This window comes from Stylophora pistillata, chromosome 5 (genome assembly GCF_964205215.1).
Source record: "Stylophora pistillata chromosome 5, jaStyPist1.2, whole genome shotgun sequence".
In the NCBI taxonomy this organism is placed as follows: Eukaryota; Metazoa; Cnidaria; class Anthozoa; order Scleractinia; family Pocilloporidae; genus Stylophora; species Stylophora pistillata.
In genome coordinates this window covers 19,332,251-19,357,843 of record NC_142523.1, presented here as the reverse complement: position 1 = coordinate 19,357,843, position 25,593 = coordinate 19,332,251, and the positions used below count along the sequence as shown (strand labels likewise).

Here is a 25,593-nt window from a genome sequence, read left to right as displayed (position 1 = left end):
TTTTGTAATGTCTTCCAGTATGTAAGGATGCTATCTTTGCTTTCTTTAACAGATCATCATAACTAGACAGTGGATCATTAAAAATAAATCCTAAAATACGTTTGTTCAAGGACTCTAAATCATCACAGTCAATCTCTATTGCCATAAAAAATACCAAATAAGAGAGCAATATTGAAAGTGCGGTAGAATAAAAGCTTTATATAAACGCAGCATTACATTACTGGTAATAGTGTTTTTAAATCTCTTAAGAACACCAAATTGTTTATTAACCTTACCACACATCTGTGAGATGTGACAATTAAAGCTCAGATCCTTGTCGATAGTTACGCCCAATAATTCAATTGAATTCTTGACAGGAAAAGAAAATTCATATTCACTATTCGCACCAATCACCATTGCCTGATGCTTGTCTGGATTTACAATCATGCCATTTCGCTCGTACCAACTGTTAGCAATACCAAGTTCGTATTCCAGTCGTGTGTTTAGCGTTTTGAGGTCCTTGTCAGACGAGTACAACTGTTGATCATCGGCATAGGCATTCAAGTTTGCCTGCTTAATGTGATAGAATAAATCATTGATGTGAATGTTGAAAAATATGGGGCCAAGGACACTTGATTTGACACGATGATTTGGGAAAAAGTCTGAAGACAGAAGCGGAGCTCGTGAAACGAGTGTGCGAGTACATCAGAACTGACAAAGATAAAACTATTGTTGACCCAGATCCAGACAAGATTTACAGTCGCAGAAAAGAACGATTGAGCACCTTCAATGGTGTTAGCGGAGAAGAGGGTATTTCGGTGCAGTTTCCCGACGACGGTTGGGGCACTTTGCTCGAGAAAATGCCAGTGTTTACTAGAGTCCAAATGAATCGCCAAGATAGTTGTACACCGCCTAAAAAGCATCCCAGTTATTAAAGTGCTACTAAGACGAAGTTTTGATGTTGTGTTTGTCACAAAGAATCATTTATATCAGGTCATTTAGGAAGATTGTAACTTAATATTTCATTGAAATGAAGATTTACACCCCACAAACTGGAAAAAATCAGCCCCGAAAAGTTGTTTTTTCGCGTCCGCCATCGTGAATTTACGTTCCAGTGAGCCTGCGGTATAGAGCTGCGGCTACGCGCTTTTGGCCTATTGTCTTTTTGTCGTGACGTCATTTTCTTAACTTCTCATGTAGTAAATTCGCTATTGTCTTGCTCCTTTCTCCGTAAAAATATGTCTCGTTCACCTTCACCTTTCGTCTTCGAGCGAAAGTTATTACAGTTACAGCGAAGAAAGTGAACCAGAGAGCTTTCCTGAAAAGCCGTTGGAGGAAGACATCGGAGATTGGTATGTATTCCGTGTTATGAAATACAAAAGCTTTCACAATACGAATCGAGAGAATAAAAGGTATGATCTTATGTGTTTACATTTTTGCCTTCCTCTTACTGCAGTTGAAGAAGTGAGTTCAAAGTACTTTTGTGTATCTGACTAATTAATAATTAATTAGTCAGATACACAGATAAGTACAACTCATTATAAATCATTTTTATGGTGTACACAGAGCTTGAAATACAATGTTCTTTTTATATCAGGTTCAAATGTATACATCAAACTCTGCGAGGCACTTAACAACTCCTTCTTGCTGAGGGGAATAAAACACCACTACAGCAAACAAACTGCCTTGAAGGTTACCACTCTGCTGTGAACCAATTTGCACCCAAAATGTTAGCATTCTCATATCATGGAATTCTAAGCAGGTATTTTAAATGAAATAAATTACTTAATTAGAAAAATAAATCACAAAGCCACAAATGTTTGGTTCACAGATATTAGTTAATTCCATTCTAAATTAGTTTCAATATTTGCTTGTATTTTCAGGACAATTCTAACTGCTCTCCATTTCAACTGGAACTAAAACAGAGATCAGCAAAAAGATTCCCAGCGCAAAACAAAACTTCGTATTACCTATCCTAAGTTCAAAGAAGGAGAGGGAAGATTGAGGGAATGCCGTGTCAAACAAAATTATGGTATGACAAACTTTTTAAACGAAACGAGTGTGCGAGTACATCAGAACTAGTAAAGATAAAACTATTGTTGACCCAGCTTTTGAATTTCTAAACCAAATTGGAAAAAAGAAATTCATGAGATGTGTAAGTGTGCTTTCTAAATTGCAACTAAGCATAATTTGCTGTTGCTGTAAATAATTATAAGTAATGTCACTGAATTTAGCGCAGGTAACTAACTCTTCCCAATATGTGCCAGAGGTCAAAAAAAGTGATCTCTAATAGGTTTTCCGAGGTGTGATATTTCGCACAATCAGCGCATAAAATCGTGTCTGTTTATCGATAATAAATATTTTGGCCTCGCGTTTTTTTCGTAATTTTCTGGAAAACCAGAATTGCGTACATTTTTTCCTTAAAATTTACCGATTTAGTGGGTAGTATAGACCATATATTCTAGGTGGAAACGATTACCAGCTATTTTTTAGTAATTTAGTCCTTGCTACCACAATACAGCGTCCTACAAGGGTGCGATGGCAGGCAATCGAAATCGGAGGAAAGAAATCTTATCACGCACTTCTGATGTACTCGCTCCAAATTATCTCGTTACTCCCACCGACGCAGCCCCAAACAGTTTCTTTAGAAACTATCAGCCCTTATTCATAAAGTATACACTACTTACAACAATAAAATACAAATGTATCTCGTCAATCCTGACGTTTCGAGCGTTAGCCCTTCGCTCCGACGAAGGGCTAACGCTCGAAACGTCAGCTTTTGTAATCGTTACGGTGGCCAATTTACCATTTCAACGTTGTTGATATATCCAAATTATATAGTGTATGCTTTAAATTGGCGATACTAAAATATCAAACATCTTGTACATGAGAACGAAAATGTATAACATAAGAAGAACCCATAAGAACCTAACGTTTTGCCGCTCCTTCTCCTTCATGTGAAGTTGTCTCGTTGAATCCCATTCTGTAGATGGCTCCTTTCTTCTCCATTTGCTAGGCAAAGAACCGGGTTTAAGTTGCCGACGCTGTGTCGGATCGAAAGCTCGAGTAAAATATCTTTCTCGAAATGCACCGAGCAAAATGACAAATTTAGCCTGTGGTTGTGGAAAGAAATTCTTCCTTTTCATTCGAACAAACCGGACCCATAGATTTCTCGTTCTGTCGGTTGGACTCGCATGCAAAGCCACTCCTGCCGCTTTGTTTTTCAAATTGGAAATGTAATTTTTGAATTTCCGAGCGAGGAAGTAAGTGTATTACAGTATGTCCAAATATGAATACTGCAGATGCTAAAACAGTGATAGACGAAAAAACAGCACATGTACAGTTGTTTCCCGCTCCACGTTGTGTTCTTAAAGTTCCTGTTCAGGTCCACACCAATACATTCTGCAGGTAAGAAAGAATCAAACGCTCGGTGATTTTTTCGCCATAAGCGGTCTTTCGAAAATTTGTTTGAAAAAGTAAATTAAAAAAAAATTCCTGTGAATTCAATTTTAAAACTTTTCCTAAATTTCCCCATCCATGCTTCCATTCGGCCATCTATATACCTCATCGGTTTATGCAAAATATTTGTTATTACGTACTTATATCAGAAAATAAAGATTAAACGATACCTGTCTACCTTGTAAGTGAACTCATAACCGTCAACATTAAACACCGGCAAGAAAAACCATTCAAATATTTTGGTAATGTTCGTAGTTTCTTCGTCCCGATCTGTGGAATTCAGAAGCTGCAACAGAAATTCAAATAGTATAAGAAAAATAGACATTCACTATTATCAAGTTAAAGTCGGTGGAGTAAAATATAACTTGACGCTGGGTTTTCTTCCTAACTTTGCTTAGGAATATCACTCCGACTGTCGAAGGAGGTGATTTGCCTTTTTTTATGAGAAAACGGTAGACAATAATTTGCTGGTGGACAATAATTTGCGGCAGTTATTGCAAGTTATTGCATAATGGCTCTGGGTTGATGAGAAGAGAGAAAGGAAAAACATCTGATCGTAAGAAGCTCTAAGAGTTTGACGACTTTGAAATTAGAAATGAATTTAAAGAATCGAGTGTGCATATGTAGGAGGCGAAGCAGGTGAAACATTTCTAGAGCGTTATGGGATAAACATCACTCAAATGACTAACTGACTGAGTCATTCCTGCTTCGTAAAGCGGAACTGGCGTATTAGATACATGCAAGTGGCAGGACTTATCCACTCCCTAGTGTGAATTCCGCAAGTTATGAAAATCAAACCTTCGGTGTTTCTCTCGCTTTGCTTAATCTAAGAATAACGACAAATGTAAATAGAGAGAAAACAATCAGGCTAAAGAGTTAAAAATTCATAGAGAGACATGGCAATGTTATCATATCAAAATAGACGTATATGTGAACGATCCTTCGCAGTAAAGCACTATTTGAGCAATAATGAAAATCAGACCTGAAAAAAATTTCAGGCCTGTACGGGATTCGAACCACTGACCTCTGCGATACTAGTGCAGCGCTCTACCAATTGAGCTAACAAGCCAACTGGGAGCAGGCCATCAAATTAATTCGACATAAACCCGTAGATGATAAATCAAACAACAACAAACATATGAAACATATGTATGAACTGCGGTTATGAGACGTATATGTGAACGATCCTTCGCAGTAAAGCACTATTTGAGCAATAGTGAAAATCAGACCTGAAAAAAATTTCAGGCCTGTACGGGATTCGAACCACTGACCTCTGCGATACTAGTGCAGCGCTCTACCAATTGAGCTAACAAGCCAACTGGGAGCAGGCCATCAAATTAATTCGACATAAACCCGTAGATGATAAATCAAACAACAACAAACATATGAAACATATGTATGAACTGCGGTTATGAGACGTATATGTGAACGATCCTTCGCAGTAAAGCACTATTTGAGCAATAGTGAAAATCAGACCTGAAAAAAAATTTCAGGCCTGTACGGGATTCGAACCACTGACCTCTGCGATACTAGTGCAGCGCTCTACCAATTGAGCTAACAAGCCAACTGGGAGCAGGCCATCAAATTAATTCGACATAAACCCGTAGATGATAAATCAAACAACAACAAACATATGAAACATATGTATGAACTGCGGTTATGAGACGTATATGTGAACGATCCTTCGCAGTAAAAGGAAGGATCGTTCACATATACGTCTCATAACCGCAGTTCATACATATGTTTCATATGTTTGTTGTTGTTTGATTTATCATCTACGGGTTTATGTCGAATTAATTTGATGGCCTGCTCCCAGTTGGCTTGTTAGCTCAATTGGTAGAGCGCTGCACTAGTATCGCAGAGGTCAGTGGTTCGAATCCCGTACAGGCCTGAAATTTTTTTTCAGGTCTGATTTTCACTATTGCTCAAATAGTGCTTTACTGCGAAGGATCGTTCACATATACGTCTCATAACCGCAGTTCATACATATGTTTCATATGTTTGTTGTTGTTTGATATCAAAATAGGTTACCCTAGACAAAGAGATACCTAGGTATAAACAGAAGGGTATAGAATTGCCTTTTCATGCCCTTTTCCCCAGCCAATTATCTATAGTATCGCAATCTTCTTACAGTTTTGGCTATGCGCTAGCCGTCAAAATTTCGTGGTATTGCCGTCTCACTTTTGCGGCCTGTGATTGGTTCTAATTTTGAAATTGACGTCGTTGCACTAAGTTGGGTTGCTGACGTACACAAACAAATTACTGCCGCATTCAAATGATTGTACAAATATTTCACTTCGAGCTAAGTTCAACATAGTCTCCCTCGCAGCCGTTTTTAGTCTCGTCACGCAACGCTCCTCCCTGTTGAGAGAAGCGTTGCGTGAGACTAAAAACGGCCGCGAGGGAGACTAAGTTCAACAGTATTTATTGCAAATTCGACTTTTACAGTCATAAACATTGTAATAATGTGACAAAGTCACTTGCCAGTTGGAAAATGAATGTTAATCTGGCAAGAATTCAAAGTGTTATTATTAAACAAACTGTCAGTAGGTCGCTTGCATTAGTTTTTTCATACGTGACAACACGAGCTTCTTACCATATCGATCGTTTTACCAGGCTTCAAGACGACGAACAGCACTCTCAGTTCGTTTGACAGTGTTTTGAGCAACCTGCTTGCTCTGAAACTCTTCAATTTCATCGTCTTCTAGGATGACGATGCTTCTTTTCCTCTTATTCTCCTCATTTTCTGTACTTTTCCGCCCACTATTTTCAGTCGAGGCGGCTGTTTCGGTTTTCGCATCGACGTCTAGTACATCGATGCCCTTAAATAACTCTTCAAAAACAGTCCCACAAATAGCAAAATTTCGTATTTCATCACCGAATGGCTCTTCGGACTCCATTCCTGTGTAATTTTCAACACTTTTCGGTTTCAATCAACTCATTTTATGGTAACAAAGACTATAAATTTGCGGGGAATTGCAAATTACCTGCGACAAAGTTATTTGCGTGCGAAATTAGTGTTACCATGGATACGTTTCGCAGGTAGAAAGATTTGATATTTTGAGCGGGCGTGGGTTGATTATTTTACAGTTTTATTTATCCTTATAAGTGATGGAACGCGACACAAAAATAATTGCGATTTTGAGACGGCAATACCACATTATATTGACGGCTAGCCCAATACGGAATATATTTTCTCCCAACTAGCCGTCAATATAATGTGGTATTGCCGTCTCAAATCGCAATTAGTTTATAATAAGCATCGTTTTTAGAAATAAGACTAGGACTCTATGAAATATCCTAACATTTCCATATTGTTATCATACCTCATCCAGTGTGTGATAACAGCTGTTGAAATTGTTGTTTCTATAACAACATGTAACCTGATTATTAACCACCTCTCCTGTGTCCATTGATATTGCTTCCTTATTCAGAGAAGGATAAGCAAGACGAGCCAGGAAATTCTCTATTAAATGTGGACCTAGGTTAATATGCACCTCTCTCCCAGAGTGTGATGGTGCTTTCATTTCAAGCATGGCCGAGGATTTGAAACTCGGGGCTACCGTGAAACAAATCCAAGTAGTGGCCAGGACGGGACTTGAACCCGGCAGCGACGGATTGCAAGTCCGACACACTGACCACTCAACTATGCTGCCTTCGTTGGTCTCAATGTGTCAACTTTCCGAAACATAAAGTCTTTTCGCACGCTTTGTTTGAGCAATTGTTTTAATTGCAGCGCACCTCACTAGAACGTGCCCACAGATCCAATATCACGGAGGGAGTTTTCGCATTTTTTTTTTTTTGTTTGTCAACAACCAATCATCAAAACCTCATAAAGAAATGATCCTTGCAATAAATATATTTTATTAGACGTTCTGTTGAATATAGTGTCGCTGATTATTTTTACGAGTTGTGCCGTATTTGGACGAGCCCAGAAGGCGAGTTAAAATACAAATGAATTACTTCAGTGCGGGTGAACTTCGCGGTTATTTGATGATGTTTGCATCAAATAACTTGGTTGTTAATTTTCGCCATTATTTACGCTTATTTGATGCTATTACTGTTGTTTCACGTTGCTAATATTACCTTAACCGGTGCATGAAACAACTTACAAAAGAAAAGAATATCACTTTTCAAAACTTACGTTCTTCCGACTTTCCAGCAAATCCCTCAGAGAAGACACATCCTCATCCGTATATGAAACTACTCGTATGATCTTGTAGCTAAGGAAAGAAAGTTCAGGTGATTTAATTTTTCATACTTATCAATTATTAAGTGCAGAGCCGATAAACTTTCGCAAGAGAGGATCAAATTAAGATGCATAACTAACAAGAAGGTTTATTTTGAGGGTTATGTCTCTTACTATTGCAAGATCATTATCAATTTTTGAAATCTCAGGGGGACTAGAAGCGGGCAATCTCGTAAAATCCCGGATGTTAAATTGTTAAGAGTGCTCAGAATTCTCAGTGGTTCCAAGAGGTTCTATTGATCAAACAAAATTTATTGAGGTATTTGTAAAGTACAGCAAAAATCATGGAGTTAAAGCCACAATTCATGAAATTAGTTTTTTTTCTTTTTTTAGCAGACCACAGAGTGATCACTAACAGTAAGTCTTTTTCAACGTTCATTTAATCACTTATTGAATACGACCAATTCTTCTATCAGGTTTATTTGACTACAAATTTTTATTCGGCAAATTTTCTTTTCGAAGCGATGGTTGAATTAACTGCTTTCTACATTACAGCAGAAATCCGTAAACAAGATCAAGCTATTTAACTACGTTCATCGAATCATGTTCTAAACTGACATGAAAATCCAATCAAGCAAAACCTCGCGTGTTTGATACAACGATCAAGAAACCTTAAAACGTAGAATTTTTACAAATTGGCTGATCCGGTTGCTGCTTTATGCAATTAACAACTTTCGGTATCCAGCAAATCATCCAACTCACCCCTCGTAGCTTTTCAAACCGTGAGCGGCATTCGACTGACGAAGACCGGAATCATCAATCGAAAATCAGTTAGAAAACAGCATCTTCCAGTTATTTTCATGATACGTAGTCGAAGAGGAAAATTAAAGGGAAACTAAAAACGTCCATTATTTGCTTTAAATGCTGATTGTTTTCACTGATCAACCGGCTATTACAATACCACCCCGCAGTGTTATCGAGAACAAACCCAAGCAAATCCTAGAGGAGCTGTCTTGAAAATTTCGACGCTTGCTGGTAAGAAAGAATTTGCCAAAATTGGGTGTAGCATAATTTATAATCCAAGTTCATGTATATCAGTGGATTGTACTGTGGGTGGCTGTGGAATGGGATAATATACGTATAGCATTCTGAAATTGTAATTGTTCTTTCCATGCTAGAAAAACAATGATAACATTGACAAAAAAAAAATAATTTTTATGTCAAGTCATACACAATTTATAAACTAACCTCAATTGTTAACGAAATGAAAAAGGAAAATTAGGGATCCGTATGACTACTGAGCTTTTAAAAAAATTCAAAACCGGCCAAGATACATATCAAACTCGCGGGGTACAAATGGTCTCTTACTGAATTTCGTGACCACGCCCACTTCATCGGCCCACTCAAATCGAGTGCGATTTTTGGATGTTATATCATCTTGCCTACTCTCTGTATAAAAAGTTAACAATGTACCACCGAAATATTGAACTATAATATCATGGCTTTCCATTTTGTGTATTTTCGTACTACAAAGTGAAGTTTTTCCCTCGTCATTTTCACCTTTTCTCGAGCGGGTCTGTCAAAATTAAGAAGGCGTTCGTGGTCAAAACAAGACTGAGCAAGGAGTCTTGGGCGATTTCCCTCTTACGCAAGCGCAAATTGAAAATGTACCGCCAAAATCAAAGAGAGGAACAAATTTCCTTTGTTTTGATATGTAAATTGTTGAACAAGGAGCAGATTGAACTTCGTCAAATGGCTAGTCAAGACAGCCACACCTTCCTCCTTTTGCTCGTTTCCTGTTTTGTAAGCGTGAAAGCAGTGGGAGAAGAATGGGGTTGCTCGGAAAGCGCTTCGGGTATTAATTTACCATCGTTTACTTACGAGATAAACAAGTAAAATTTGTAAAGTTATTTTCCGAAAGAGTCGGAATAAATACTTTTTTTTCAGGTTAGATTGCTGTTTTTACCCTAAAGGTCGTCCAATAAAATTTTCTTGCAGCCTATTAATCTATACAATTTCGAAGGAAAATATTCAGATGCTTAACCGTCCCCGAAGGGTCTCCACTCATCGAAGCGTGTACTGTAGCCAATGTAGTGAATTTTCAGTCTCTTGTTGGGTTTGTCAACCTCCGTGACTTCAACATCATACAATTTTGTATCTTTTCTCTGTAAAATGACCTTTTCAACAGGGGTGTATGCTGAGTATTCGTTGCAGAATCGCTTTGGTTCTCTTATCTCTCTCTTTGGTTTGTCCGCCATTTTGAAAATTTGCTCAGGAGGGCATCTGGGTTAGCGGCCGCGCCAGGCTGGAACCGACAAAAACAAATGTCCATCGCAGAGGGGAAACGGATTGATATGGATAAAATTGAGATTTTCTGTAGATTAAGTGCCCTCTGAATTCCTCAAAGTCGTCTCAATAAAAAGATTTTTTAATTTACAACTGGATTTACGTGACGAAAACTACTCAATGAAAAATTAAGGTTGAGCATTTGATGCTTTGAGAAATATCTCCAAGGTAGTGAGAGCACCTCAAAAGATCGCACAAAATTTGTCACTTGCATTTAAAAAGACGCACACGGTTTTCTCAGAGCATCATCACCTCAGACCAGACTATTTTGCGTCCAGACTCCTTTCTTCTCTCTTCCTTTCTTCTCTTACTTACTTCTTGTAAATTTAAAGCGGGTCACGATGGTGACATCGTTGTATGTAATCGAATGTTCCTCTTTGCTGAAGGATTGGACAATTATTTCGTTACACCGATCCTTCCCTCCCCAATAAACATTTTTTCTCCCTCCTTATAGAGGGAATTATGCACAATCTTGTTACTTGTATCTGAAATTAAAGAACGGCAAAGTAAACACCTAAAGAGGGTTTCTAAAATTGCATTCTTAGAGTCAACCAAATTAAACAGTGGTCGTCCCACAATACCAGAATATTGTTTGAAAACAATTAGCTATCGTTTTCGCAGTCTTCAGACAATCGTCAAGCGAGAAATTTAGCCCAGGCGAAAAAATTTAAACTGCACGAGAAAAATAAAGAAAAATATACATAGACCACTTTGACAAGAAGGAAATCTGGGACGCACGAAAATATGATCGAATCAAATTTAGCTCTTCTTGTATGCGGTCTACAGAAATCCACTACAGTTTTCTCAATTGATAGCATTACATTAAACACCGAAATAAATACAATAACCATCATGGTAACTGAGACTAAGCTGTTTAACAATAATTCCGGGAAAAGAAACACTTAGCAGTATACGTACTTTGGTTTATGACTCAAAATATCGAAACAAAAATCTTAATTTGATTGTTTTTACTTATCCACATGCCCATGGTGATTAACACTTTAATCATCTATGAAAAGAAAAATACATCTCACCGCGAGAATAATTTGGAGTAAATTCTCTAATACAAACTTTCATTCATGGTCTAGATAAGATAAGATAAGATACATACATACATACATACATACATACATACATACATACATACGTACATACATACACACATACATACATACATACATACATGCGTTAGTTGACCACTCCCCATGGAGGCTTTTCAGGGCCAATTCCCATCCATCCCACCCCAGGGGAGGACATTCACTACACAGTAATCTCGCGCGTGGGAAATTAACGTCTCCTACCCCTAACCCTGCAGGAGACGGGGCCTACGGTTTATTCTTCCTTATCCGAGAAGACTAGAATATCTATCCATTTTTTGATTATAGAAGGGTAGCAAATTCTAGTTGATTTATCCAAGATAAATGATTTATCCACGTAGCGACTACAAGCATTTAGCATACTCGTTTACAATGCGCACGTGCAATTACAAAATACTGAAAATAAAGAACATTACACAAGTATAAAAGACTATAAATAATCATGTGCAGGGCACAATAACAAATTCTTATCACGGTGCTTAGCGATAAATGAACGATACAAGGTTCAATTTGTTTATTATACTTCTAAAAGTATTCACATTACCAGTAATTCAAGCATTGCGTGATAAAGTATTCCAAAGGTGACTGGCTATGGACGCAAATGAATTAAGGCGAATTATTAAAAGAATTTTGCTCAAGCTTAGTGCCTGAGCCTCTAAGATAATAATTGACTAGACGACGTTTAAAGAAGTCCTTAATGTAACGAGGACCATTCCCATTGAAACTTCTATAAAGTAGGATCAAAACATGACAAAATCTCCTTCGTTCTGCTATACGCGTGTTAATTAATCTAAGAATAACACCATACGAAATGGACTTAGCTAAACCTAAGAGAAGACGATTTAACAGCATAGAATTACTGATTATGTGTAGTTCAGATCTGTACGATTTCTACGCTTTACTATAAGCGGAACTCTTACTTGGCATATTCATATTTTAAAGATAACTTCGAGAAAAACTTTAGGATTTTGCTTTCTGATATAGCTGGTAAAAATAACTAAGCTCGTTCTTAAGTAAAACCTCAGGAGAATCCATTTCGACAATTTTCCCTTCGTGAAGCACCATTATGCGGTCATAATCAGAAACAGTACTCAGACGATGTGCAATTGTCAAAACAGTATAGTGATTCATTTCTTTGCGAATGATACTTTGTATAAGTTCATCCGTTTCTGTATCCGCGCTGGATGTTGCCTCGTCCATAACGATAATTTTTTTACGGAGCAAAAGGGCGCGAGCGAAGCAGATCAACTGCCGCTCTCCAACACTGAAATTAGCGCCATTTTCTGTTACGTGACAATAAAGTTGTCCATCTCTATTAACCACAGTCGACTTCAGCTTAACTTTGTCCAATACGTTCAACTCTTCATCGGTAAATTTGTCAGCCGGATCGAGACTCCGACGAAGCACATCATTGAATAGGAAAGGACTCTGAGGAATGACTGCAATCGCCGTGCGAACATCCTGGACATTGAGGCCAGCTACACAAATTCCGTCGATTATGATTTCGCCTTCGGTGTTTGCAGGCATGCGCAACAAACAAGCGATAATAGACGACTTTCCAGCACCTGTCCGTCCAACAATACCTATTTTCTCACCGGGTATGACACTAAAGCTTATATTTTTCAAGATAGAAGGGCCGCCTAAGAAATAGCTCAAAGACACATCTGTAAATGTGACACAACCCCTTTGCGGCCAATCAATAGGAGCACGCGGGATAGTTGTGTCGTACCCTGGTTCTGGCTGAAGTTCTGTGTAGCTCAAAACCCGTTCAACGGACGTCATGTAATTCTCCGTTTCTCCGATGGCCTGCAGCATCCACTGAACTGTGTTGGTAAGCTGCAGACAGTAGCTTATTGATAAGCCTGATAAAGCTGAGGAAATGAAATAAAGTTCTATTATTGGAAAACACACTACTCGTCAAAACCATGCGAAATTTCTCCCAGGACCCAAGCAGCGTATCCTCCACGGTGACGATTTTGACAAAGTCATCACCTAAAAACTTCCTTCCGTGGGAAAATAGAGAAAGAGGTACAGAGGAAATATAAGTCGCTGGGCTGAAAAGAATCCGAGGAAAGATCATTGTGCTTTGCCTTTTTGGGGTCTGCATAATGAAAGGAGCTGGACAGGATTTCTGTTTTCTCGGGTATGACACAATTTCTTAGTTTTTATCACTCACCGCCTTGTGATACTGAAATTCTAGAAGGTTGGTTACAAAAAATGATAGCAAAGAGTATAAGTCACTTACCTGCATCACCAGAAAGGAAAATGGCGGCTAAAGTAACAACGGTAACTAGTAATGAACTTAAAGAATCGAGGCGAATACCAAGCCACTTGAGGGAAGCAGTATAGCAGAACAAAGCTCTGTTGTTCGCATCTTGATAACTGAAAGAAAACAGACTTTGTTATCAAAAGAAATAATAGCAGGAGGTCCTTAATCTTCATGATAGAAAAACGCTAACAAACTGACAAAGATAAAGGAGCTCATGAATAGCAAAATAGAGCGGAGTTTGAATACCCGTAGTGTTGCAATTGAAATCTAAGAGCTACCCATTCCAAAAAAGAAAATTTACAACCGAATCTGCCTCACTTTGCGAAAGGCTATCAGCTCGTATTCCAATGCGCAAATATTGAGTACATGCGCGTCACTGCACAATGATACATAAGCGATTAAGCAACGTGACGACTTACAGCCACAAAGAAAGAACAGACAGAGTTTCCTTTCGTGCCAATCGCTGAAAAAAATTCTATATTATGGCAACCACAGGAGAAAAAAATAACGCTATGGAGAAGCCACTGCCTCAGCTAGTGCGTTAGAGACCACGCCACTGTTGAAATTCAGTTCATCTCTTTAATCCTGCAGTTCGAGAAAATTTGCCTGTTGTTTGGTCTATATGCGGTTCATTTCAGCATTACTACAATAGAGAAGATTCAATTGTAGTGATAAGGAGTTAGATTTCATGCAGTAGATACAATACAGAAAGTTTGCATTCAAGCATTTCGTTTTTGAATTTAAATAAATTTTGTTGATTTACTTACAATCTTGCGATAAAGCATAAAATTACCTATAAAAACGATCCAGGAACACTGCTTCTCTTTTGTACACACGAACTGTTGTGATGCCCTGAATTGTGTCCATGACGTGTGCGCAGACTGGGCTACTCGTGATGGCTTCGATTCTCTTAATCTCGCGTGCTGCCCTTATATAGCGTTTACTAATATAAAGCGACAGGACTGTGAAAGGCACACTTGCTCCAATGATCCACACGTTGGCAACAGAGATCAAAACCAAAATACTTATGGTGAACATGGCGTATTGAACAGACTCTGACAGGACATAAGGCAATACTTCGTCCATGCACCCGACGTCTTTAGCGAAGCGATTTAAGATACGGCCCGCTGGATTGACATCAAAGAAAGAAACAGGGGCTTTCAAAAGTGAAGTCAACATGGCGGCATGCAGGCGGGAAGAACTCTTGATCATTCCGTAGAAGGAGAGAATGCAACGGGTTAAAGCAAAGATGAAGCAGCCGCTCGCCAGACCGATGTAGACATAAGCGTTGTTAGCATTCTGTTGATCTTCCCATGATAGCTTAGTCCAATGTGCAAGCCAAAAGCTGGAAGCTAAAACAGCTCCTGTCAAAAAGGAAATGGACAGTTTCGAGCCCTTGATTTTATTTTGGTGGGTAAACTGTATCCAATTTTTCATGTGTCATTTATTCATCTTATAATCACTTCAACACAAAAAATAATTGTTTTTCGACGGCAGGGTGGCCCATAAAAACACTATCCTCTGGCGGCTAACTACTTAAAACTTAAACAAAATAACCATGTGTTTCAGACGTTAAATCAGTGTAGAGACCGCATTATTTAGATGACGTAATGTCAGAGATTAAAACTATATTTCACTGAGATAGCGCGAATCCAGATTAAGTGATCGAGAAATTATTTCTACATATCACAAATTCATTAAGCGAGCGGAAGAGTTATGTAGCTAAATAACATGCTTGGTCGATTAATGATGCTTTTAAAATAAATTGACTAAAATTGGTGGATAATTCTTTGATATTTCTTTGAATTCAGCGTTTGCACTTAGGTAAATTTGGCGACTTCAGTGTTGACCACCTGTTTATGGAAATGACTAGAACATCAAAACAAAGATAAGCAACACAGAAACGCCAAACAGGAGCATGGATCAAGGGCTTCAATTAGAACAGAGTACCACGAGGAAGTTCAAATCACAGGCGGCCGGCCACCGATTAAGCAAATGTTAGTTAGTACCGCAGGTAGTGCAAACTCCCAAATTGAGCCCATAAAAATGCAAATATGTTTACACGGCGCAATGGGAGAAATACAACTAAAAAACCGAGCTCTTTAAAAGGCCCTAAATAAGCTTAGAAAACTCACACGGTAGAATGAACAACCACTTAAGCAAGCTAAGGTAAGTTTTTCTTTTTTTTTTTTTCCGAAACTAGTTCAGGTTTCTTGATTGTGTGATTGCTTATTCCTCAATAAATCCCTGTACCTCTTCCATTGCACAAAGTAAGCATATTTGCACTACAGAGGCTTATCGCGCAAGATTGGGCTACCTGTGTTGAAAACAGAAATTGCCTTTGAATTCGTCACTAACACAAATAAGAGCAAGGTATCAAGTGTGACAAAAGGGATGTTCGCATCTTTGAAATCACATTTTGTGCGCGTCACCATATTCAGTTTACTTTGTATTACCATCACAGTCCCCTTCAGAATCTTTGATCATAGTGGAAAATTCTGTAATTCTCTTTTTATCCTTGACTTTGGATTAGCACGGCTCTGTGGAATTAGATTTTTACACTTTTCTTAGGGAATAATTTGTAAATGCAAGAAAGAATATTCCCATCGTTTTTAGCTTCATGTAATACTCACAAGTTATCCAAACCCTTTCCTGTCTCTTGGTTTGCATAGCTGTCTTGAATTTTCACCAACCACGCCTCCCTCCTCTTTAGATAGCTTAGATAGCGTGAACTGTTTACTTGATAACGTTTCAAATGTAAATGTGCTAAGTGCGTTCTTCAATGTTCATATCTCACTCACCTTCAGGTAAAACTACTAAAGTTCCCCAGATCATTATGAAGAATTTTGACACCCCATATGCAAGGTACCTCCAGTAAGTTACATAGGAGACGGAACCAGTGAGGCGATCTTCTTCCTCCATTTCCAAACATAAGGAGTTATCATTATTACTCATCAGAGCTCCGTATGGCATCAGATTACTAGAAAAGCCTCCTTCGTTTGCTTTATTAAAGGATGCTGTTGCAGAAATCTCAGAGGATTCCTCCAATTCACAAAGTTCTTTATATGTACCTTTGGTCAACTTGCTTTCCTTGTCCATCAAGAGAACCAGATCTGTCTTTGCAAGGAAATAAGCTTGATGGGTAATCATCAGCCGGATACGATCAGACAAAGCGCCACAGATACATCGCTGGAAAATTTCTTTTGAAACTTTCACGTCAACAGAGCTAAGAGGATCATCAAGAAGATAAATGTCGGCATCAGAATACACTGCGCGTGCCAAGTTTAGTCGTGCACGCTGACCGCCACTCAAACTTACCCCGCGTTCTCCGACATAAGTCAGATCACCACAGGCAAGATACTTCAGATCTTCCTTCAGCGAACATGCGTCGACAGCTTTCTCAAATTTATCGTGGTTGAATTCCCTGCCAAAAATGATGTTTTCGCGGATTGTTCCCGAAAACACCCACGGTGTCTGGCAGACGTAAGCAATTTTTCCATGGTGGGTAATTTGAGCTGATGGTATTTCTCCGAGGATAAAGTCAAATAATGTTGATTTCCCGCAACCCACTGGGCCTGTGATTCCGATTAACTGAAAGTCGGAAATGCATACACTTAAATTGAAAGAGTCATCCCATGGACGGAGTTTCACTGCGTTTAAACAAAGGAACGGTTTGCCTTTATTACAAACGTGATTCGTCAGAAAAGCTGGTTCCACCGCTGAAAACAGATATTCGTTCATTTGCGTTTTGCCCTTAAGACTTGCGTCAAAACTCTGGGAATAGTCTTTTGATTGAGATGGATTCCATTTTTGTGTAGAAGATAACGACTCATCGCAGTCAACGTCCAGAAGAAACGACTCTACTCGTTCAAGTGTCGTAGATGCTTGAAAAAGAGCGCGAAACTCATACGAAAACAGAACAGTCACTGGTTTTTGGAGTGCACCCAGGAGGGCCAAAGTAGTGAAGACATTTTGAGCTGTAAGGTGATTCCCAGCCATGAGAAACGGAAACAAAGAAACAAAACTGGACACTATTGGGTAACAGGAATACGCTGAGAGGTAACCAGCTAAAATGACTCCTTTCTTGTACACAACACTGAGCTCTAAGCTATATGGAATAGAATATGATGATAGTGGTTAGCACCTTCACAAAAAAGTTGGAGTTAAGGGGCGGCTTGCAAACTGCTCTGTATCACTCAGCAGATAATGAGACAACAAAGGATGTAAGGCTTTTTCGATATTCCTTTTGGCTCCCGAGAAAATCTTTTTTAAAGTTGGACAATAGAAATAAACTTCAGTTGTTGTCACGCGCCTTGAAGTCATAGAAAAAATATTTAGAATTTCGTAGAAGCCTCACAACCATTGTGTATTAATGTCTGAAGAGTAATGAATTTTCAGCAGAATCCGACAAAACTACATCCCCTATTTATTTTTATAACCGGAGGTAACTCGCATAAAAACGAACCGCAGTTTTCGGCCTACAAAGAAACAAATTTTGCGGCGTTTTGGTAACTGAGTTTTCTTTCGGGACTTACGTTTTAGGAATGGAGGACTGTACCTAAAATCAACAAAAACTGATACCGCAAAAATTTCTTGTTGTGGTCAGCAAATCTGAGAACATAAAGGGGCAAAATTAATTTACAGTATTTACTGTTTTTCTAGCTCTGATAATTATATATTATATAATTGATTTTCTTTCCCTTTCGAAAATAATGTTATCTACATATTTATTGTTATCAGCATATATAAACTATAAATTGATGTTTACTGGCAAACGCATACCTCCTAACTTCGGAGACCAAATCATAAAAGCACCATTCCCAAACATTCATTTTTAGCACACGTATACCGGAAATGACGTCATATATCAGACGCATTCTCTTATCCGTCAGCTTGGCGGCCTTTCCCTGAAGTCTTTTGAAAACGCTTCCCAAAGTTGTTTGAAAGACGATGAGAACTATTGAAAAGACCGCGCCTCCAAATGTTTGCCAGCCGACAAACTTCCACAGAAAAGAGAAAACGATAAGTACCTCCAAGGGTGCAGATAGCGATCTAAGGTTAGAAAAAGCTTGATGGATTGGGACCATGTCCTTAGAAATCAAGTTTATCAAATACCCTGAAGTTCTTTCAGCTAGAATACGATGGCGTGTGTTCAGAATCTGCAAGAAAAAGACAAGGAAGACGAGAGATAATTTATGATAAGGTAGATGTGGTTCAACTGCATTATTCATACATTTTCAAGAGATTTCTTGTTTCAAAAATCTTAAGAGTAGGGCTGAATACAGAGCTGGAGTTACAACAAGGAGGAAGGAGTGGACCAGAAATGATAAAGAAAAGTGTTCATGGGTTACTAGGAAAAGGTCTCTGAGGTAACACAACAAAAATGTGAATGAAAGTTGGTCACTTGCAACAAAATGAAATTAATGTTAATCTCCACATTTGTAAAAGACGTTTACTTGTTTGTCTCATAGAGTAATCGTTTGTCTAATAGTTTTCTATGTGGATCGCGACGTCTCTACTACAGTCCGTTTTCCGTCTTTCATTGCGAACCAAAACATGAAGAGCTACGCCCTAAAAGGAACGGATCGAGGAGGATACAACAGAGACGTCCATCGTTTCAGAACATGCGCACAACATCGAAAACTCACCTGGCTGTACTGTAGAATTTCAGCCAATCATGAGTGAGAAAAGTTCATAACATGACGCATGTACCAAGTAGATGTTGTCGCTTTAGAGACTCATAGTATGTAGTCAAAACATCGCGATCCGCATGTGACAAACGATTAAACCGCATACACAAAGTAATTACCACGATGGCGAACCGTAGCCCCAACTTTTTGTGATATTATTTTCGGCATTCATCTTCTGCGTATTTTTTGACCCCAAATCCAGACTTTACTCCCTATACCATTACATCTTACCTTATCAGGTGAGAGATGCAACATGTATTCAAAATTTCTGTGCTGGTTAAGCTTAACTTATCTTATTATCCAAATGTGCTTCTTAGAGTACAAATAACGCGCAAGACGTGTACAAATATCACGCGACATTTCTACTCCAGGAATATCCGCGAGATTCGCTCGCACGGAAATAACAATTTGGCCTGTTGGATAATTACTCTGTTATTAAACGTTTTGTTGTGTAGTATCGCTGGGTATTTTTAATTCTTGTCTGTATTTTGACGAGCCCTACGGGCTCGTCAAAATACGTCACAACTCGTAAAAATACCCAGCTATACTACTTAACAAAACGTTTAAAAAGATACACATATCATTAAGCAGCGAAAGATCGTTATCTACCTACCTTCTTGTAAACTATACCAGTCAAGGAAGCTTTAACGTGAACCGCCATTAGAAACATGGCATAACTACCTTGCTGAGTAACAATCGTTTGAATAAAACAGCTCACACAGAGAAGTGTTGAATAAACAAGCAACATTTCCACATCGATGGGGGAATTAGAGGACATCTCCGTCAGGAGAAAGCTTAGTAGAACAGGTTGAATCATCGTGCAAAATGTCTCTAAATTTGCTAGTAGTACAATCAGAGCCATTAAGTATTTGTCGACGGCTCGTATGATTGCGTTTCTCAAACGAGGTTCAGAACTTTGGACTCTTCCAATTTCGATTTCTTTTTGCCATTCTAATTCCATTTTTTCAGTCAAATACTTGGTACTTTCAACATCTAAGGAAGGAATATCGTTCCCTTCTAGAGGTCGCTTATTTCCTGTTTCGATAACACTCGATAAAAAGCCAAACGTAAGTCTACTACAGATTGTGGGTCCTTCTTCAGATTTCGTTCCCAGCTTTTCGTACTCCATATATGGATTGTGTCTTGTTTGGTGTCAAGTTCACTTCTGAATGCTTTGTTTTGTCTGGGTTGATGTTGCTGGTAATGATATTATTGATATCTTTGCTGTAGTTGTTCACCAAGTTAATTTTCGTGACTTAACCTGAAAATGAAAAGATCTATTACTTATCAAAGACTTCGCACGCACCCTCTTTCCAAAACAAGGACGCATTTCGGAAAAGGCCGAACGGTTCAGGATTACAACTTGAAGTAAGTTCTAGTTTAGGGAGTAATATTTTGAATCAAGAGAGAATGCCTTATCCTTCCCTTTTCGAACTTAGTACAGGTGGAGATTCGTTTCTTCAAACCGCGAATATATCAAACCACTCAAGATTTTTAGTTTCCAATTGCTTTAACATTTTAACTTTCCCGAGACGATATAAAAATTTTCTCGGGAAAGTTACCTATCCATTTACTATTTGCGCAGAAATCAGCTTTTGTAGAACCATAGGATTTTGTTATGAAGTAGGTTGACAAGGCCATCTTTTAATTCACACCCTAATAAGGATATGTCTGTGCAGGACTATTTGGCTAATGATTCGAGGAGGAAAGGTTAATCGGCCAAGTCGAATGGGGTTGTTACTTTGCTGCGCTCCTGAAACATTTCCTCATTATTCAATGCGAAAAATTTTTGGAAGTCGAAAAACATTATAAATTTATAACAGGGACGCGAATCTACTGGAGCTAACGTTGATTTATCAATGTATGTCGCCAGAATAAATTAGGTCGTCGTCTACTGGTCATAATTAAACCACCTAGTCTCCTGAAATGTGATGGTTACTTAAAACACGCCTTGGAAATCTGATTGGAAGTTTTCTCTTTGGTGTTGCTTTCTTATTAGCTGAGAAAAAAGTGTGATTTACTGCAAAGAACTGTGCGATTTCTGAATATTTCCTACTGCTGAGAGGCAATCAAATTGCAAGGATCACCAAAAATGGCTGTTAGAAGGATTTGTAACTAAGGGGTGTGATGCGAGTTTTTTGTGTTCTGTGTGGAATATACTAAAACAACTGTTAACCTCATTGTCGGTGAAAGTGGTGGATATTTTACCTAGCTGCTTCGTGGTTAGGTAAATATCAATTGCTAATGTTGTTTACGCAAAGGGAGTTGGGTTTGTGGACCCATGGAATTTAGAATTATTTTCATTACAAATTGCCGCATAAATCATGTGAATTCGCTTTTTATGGGATTATCGGAGTAACGCAAGTATTTGAATGCTCAAGTTTATGTTTATGCAGAACTTCTAGCTGACGATATGAAGAGGAGAGGTCAGTCAACCAGATGGATATTAAATATTTCACCTTACATGCATTTGGATAGTGGAAAGGCAGTGAAAACCTACGAGAGAGGTACAAAGTTTCTGGAGGTAGCCACGACGGGGCCGACGCTTACACTTATTTGTAGCTGATGATTAAAGAGAAATCGAGGTTGTCATTTCTACTCCTGATATAGATTGAAAAATATTCTGACCTACTTAGTTTTATTTTCTCGATATGAAGTAAAGCGTAATTCGAATTCCGCTAACAAAAACCAATTTGGGAGAGAAATGCATCCATCGAGTATTTGGAAAATTGACTAGATTTTGCAACGCTAACATCAACCATTTAATGAGTAACAGTTTTTTTAACTGGTTTCTGCTTTTTGAAAACTGAAAATATACAGTAAAGCAAGGCTTCACTGTATTGAAATTCTAGTTCACTGAGGACAAACATTGCTTAAATAAAAAGAAAAATGAACATACACTGTATCCATTTGGTTAGCAATGGAAGATCTTACAACAGATTCCTAGTCTGTGCAACAAAACTGTAACAGCATTGAATTGTATTTCAATTTTTCCAAAATGTAACACAATAGTTGAATAACAATTTCTCGCGCTATTCTCCTTTGCAGTAGGCCTGGTTCTCTATTGGTGGTCGTAGTCATCGCGTGACAGTTTGAAAATTAAAGATGATCTGGTTTAGGCATCCTTTCTGAGACCGCTGAGAATTCTTCAAACTGACTAAACCGGTATTTCATGTAGTCCTCCTGTTTGGCCATTGACCTCATATTACGGCATGAGCATGGCGCATGTTCATGTGAGTATGATGGCAACATTCTTGGCGAAAATCCAGCCTGCCAGGTAAACTGTGGAAGATATGGGCCGTGGAAAGCTGGATAAAACAGATTTTCAGGGTGATGCTTACTATACGGTGGCAGTGAAGGTGGAGGCGGAAGCTGGTCAAACTGTTTCGGCCGGCTGGTTCGATGGACATCATTTGAGACTTTCGCTTGCTTCCGTAACTTGGCTCGACGATTTTGGAACCATAACTGAAAATATGAAGGTAAATAGTCGTTAGTCACTTGTGTCATGCGGCTGGACAGAAGGCTGTTAATGGTTTTGGTAATATAAGTTAAATACCTAATAAACATATGCAAAAACCAGAATCAAAGGAAATTGTGAATAAGTGTGGATACACTGCGCTTGAATGAGTTTTTGGATAATTAAATTCCAATGGGTGACTCCCCGATGCAGTTGAAACTTCTTGGTATTACTTTGAACTGCTGGTCAGAGTTCACATTTTAGCTATCGGTCAGTACAAAATACAGACTGCAAATCGGGTACGAAATGCAGACTAGGTACAAAATGCAGACTGCAGACTGCAGATTGGGTACAGAATGCAGACTGGAAATTTTAAAAACTGTTATTTCGTCTGATACATGATAACATATGTCATCTAACAACTTACCGATTCTGTTTTTAAAAAAGCGGCCACAATCGTTCTCAAATAAAATTTCAAGCCATCGTATATTAAAAAAAAGACAGCTTTTGTATGTGTTACGAACTCTTGACCTTTTAAACCGATATGAGTACATTTTCAATTTGTTGACAAAAATGTTGACTTAGACCAAAACTGTTTCTTCGACTTCACATATTTTTAACGTTCAGGGGTGTACACACAATGATTTTCACAAATTAATGTCTGCGTAGTCACCAAACAGACGAAAGGTAAACCCATCAGAAAAGTTAATAATTAACCAGTCACAAAAACAACGCTTCGCTTTCTCTATAAAAATTTTAGCGATATATAACGATATAAATTCTGACGGCTCGCAGTGAGAAGAATACAGGCTTGAACCTGTATTTAAAAACGATTGTGACCTGGGCACTTTGTAAAAATACGAAACATACCCGGGAACGGCGAGGAATATTCCACATTATTAAAAACTGGATCATTGGATAATGCAATTCAAGACTTTTTATTGGCTAAGCTATTATGGTATATGGCAATATCTGTACATTGTACGCGCCTCGTTGGCTAGCTATCATCTCATATCCAACGCGCGCTCGTGGAATAATTGTTAGATAATGCAAATAATGGCGAAAGATGATCGCGGAAAAGCGATTGTACCGAGCGTCTTCACTCATAGTTACATCTTTAGGCTTTCAAAGAGCTTTAATTCGGTTACAAGTGTGCTAACTGCGACGAGTATTTTAATTACAATCGAAACTTCTTCGAAGAAAGGTCGAGTTCAATTTTAACGTCGCACCATTACTTCGGAAATGTAATAGAGGCGTCCCGTATAATTTTGGAAGGTCGCTATCAATATTGATCTGCCGTCGACATGTCGACTTGTTTACATCTGAGTGAGTGATACATTTGCATATTCTGCTCTTTCTAATAGTCTGAAAAGGACTCGGAGCTTTGCCAAGATATTTATGGAAATAATGCTGTTTCGAGAACAGTCTCGAAAGGAGATTTGATACTTAATGAATTTTTAATAAGTGAAACGAAAAACTAAATTCATCAAACTGGTAATGCCTCATCCTTACGACGACATTTTCTGATATTTCCCTGTATTCCTGAGATCAAGTACTTGTGACCTGAAAACCACCCTTTCTGCCTTTCGTGGTTTTCGTTCGTACTTTTACACTTTTTTCTGACATCCACTCTCAAAACAACTGTATACTTGTATGAAATGTTCCTAAATTTTTAGGAAAAGAGATTCAATTGCACAAAGAAAAGCCTTTAACGCGGTAACCAAAAAGATAAGTTAAAAAATCTTACCCGCACATTCCTTGCAGTGAGTCCAAGTTTTTGTACTAATTCGTCTTCGTCCTCGGGTATCAAATAAGGTCTTTGTGCAAACACTCTCTCCATTTCCCAGATTTCCAGAGGTGAAAACGTGGTTCGTTGTTTCCTTGTCATCTTTGGCCGCGCGGGGGTTGGACTGCATTGGTTTGTATCGCTGTCCACGTCAGTCCTCTGGTTGTCGGTGTCAACGCTCGGCAAGCGCTCGTGGTTTTTACGGCTGTCCTCTTTGAAGTTCCCTTTACTGCTTTCGGTAGTTGAGTTATCATTAGCTGAAACGACACAAAAGATCAAAGAATGACTTCATTCATTAATGGCTAAATATTTAAACATTTTAGAAATTAACTATATGCATCAAGCTTCTGAGACCTAAGTCTCGAAGCAAGGCCTGGAGGTTATCATTTAGATACTTTATTCAAAGTACAACTACAGAACACGTTTAATCCGAGAATCTAGAATTAATCTGCAAACCTCATCGTTTGTGTGTTGACCACTTTTCGTGTAAGTTGAGCACTTAAGGCCATGTATTACCGAGAGATGGTATTCTCTTGGTTTTCCAAGGATACTGATTAAGTCGTATTTCTTTCATTGAAGTTTGAAAGAAAATGATTATCGAAAGTCTTTATTTCCCTTGGACGCTTAATTGACTGGAAATACAATCAGGGAAGTCCCTTAACTTTCTCTCTTTCCTCGTAAATAGCATTTATTAAAATTTAAAGCGAAATCGTTGAGAAATAGACTAAAACACTTAAGATATAAGGAATGCAACTTACCAGGAAGCAGCGAATATGACGAAGAATGAAAGGAGTTGCCTTCACACCCCAAAATCCGGGAAATGGAAAAGGAAACTGGTTGAGTGGAGACCGGTTCGAGAATAGGTCTGTGTGGAGGCAGACTGGCTAAAGGCTTTCCAGGTGAAGGAGCCACGGACGAAGAGTTCAGCGGAACACAAATTGAAATATCGACATGCGAAGCCATCGTTAACAGACAAAAACACAAGATGCGTCTTCTGTCCTTATATGAGGGATTTGAATGCAGCTTTGCGGAGTTCTTACTTATATAGAGGTGTAGCTGTCAAGTAACAAGATTAAAGGCGGCCGATTTTTTGGCGTCTTAGAAGCACTGTTCTCACCTTTCGGCCTGTTCGTGTCTTTCGGAAACCGAAAAAAAGAGATTGCGTTCCGAAGTTTTACGGGGCCGCTCTTATCGTGCAAGTCGGAAAATTAAAAAGCGCTTCCGCGCGCTAACTTCAGTCGATTCCCGATTACTCAAACCCAGCCCAACTTCGAACGAAATTCGACTTCTTGTAGAGATCTGCAACCTTTACCTTTTTCCT

General features: G+C 38.6%; 2 protein-coding genes across 3 annotated transcripts; both read right to left on the bottom strand.

Annotated features, from left to right (window-relative positions):
* Positions 1-3,244: 3,244 nt before the first annotated feature.
* On the bottom strand, positions 3,245-6,741 carry LOC148730690 (uncharacterized). 2 transcript variants are annotated; one of them, XM_088762260.1, is made up of 3 exons: positions 6,035-6,741; positions 3,617-3,724; positions 3,245-3,381 (listed from the first exon to the last, which is right to left on the bottom strand). In XM_088762260.1, exons 1-3 carry the CDS (start codon positions 6,134-6,136, stop codon positions 3,361-3,363), a joined length of 231 nt encoding a protein of 76 aa, XP_088618386.1. In that variant the 5' UTR covers positions 6,137-6,741; the 3' UTR covers positions 3,245-3,360. The 2 variants fall into 2 exon arrangements, with proteins under 2 accessions (XP_088618386.1, XP_088618385.1); XM_088762259.1 differs by having other exon boundaries at positions 3,246-3,381; positions 3,609-3,724.
* Positions 6,742-10,958: 4,217 nt separating this feature from the next.
* LOC111319057 (ATP-binding cassette sub-family C member 4) lies at positions 10,959-20,269 on the bottom strand. Its single transcript, XM_088761669.1, has 6 exons — positions 19,643-20,269; positions 18,122-18,498; positions 16,141-17,447; positions 14,133-14,703; positions 13,316-13,452; positions 10,959-12,941 (listed from the first exon to the last, which is right to left on the bottom strand). Exons 1-6 carry the CDS (start codon positions 20,156-20,158, stop codon positions 12,031-12,033), a joined length of 3,819 nt encoding a protein of 1,272 aa, XP_088617795.1. The 5' UTR covers positions 20,159-20,269; the 3' UTR covers positions 10,959-12,030.
* Positions 20,270-25,593: the final 5,324 nt, after the last annotated feature.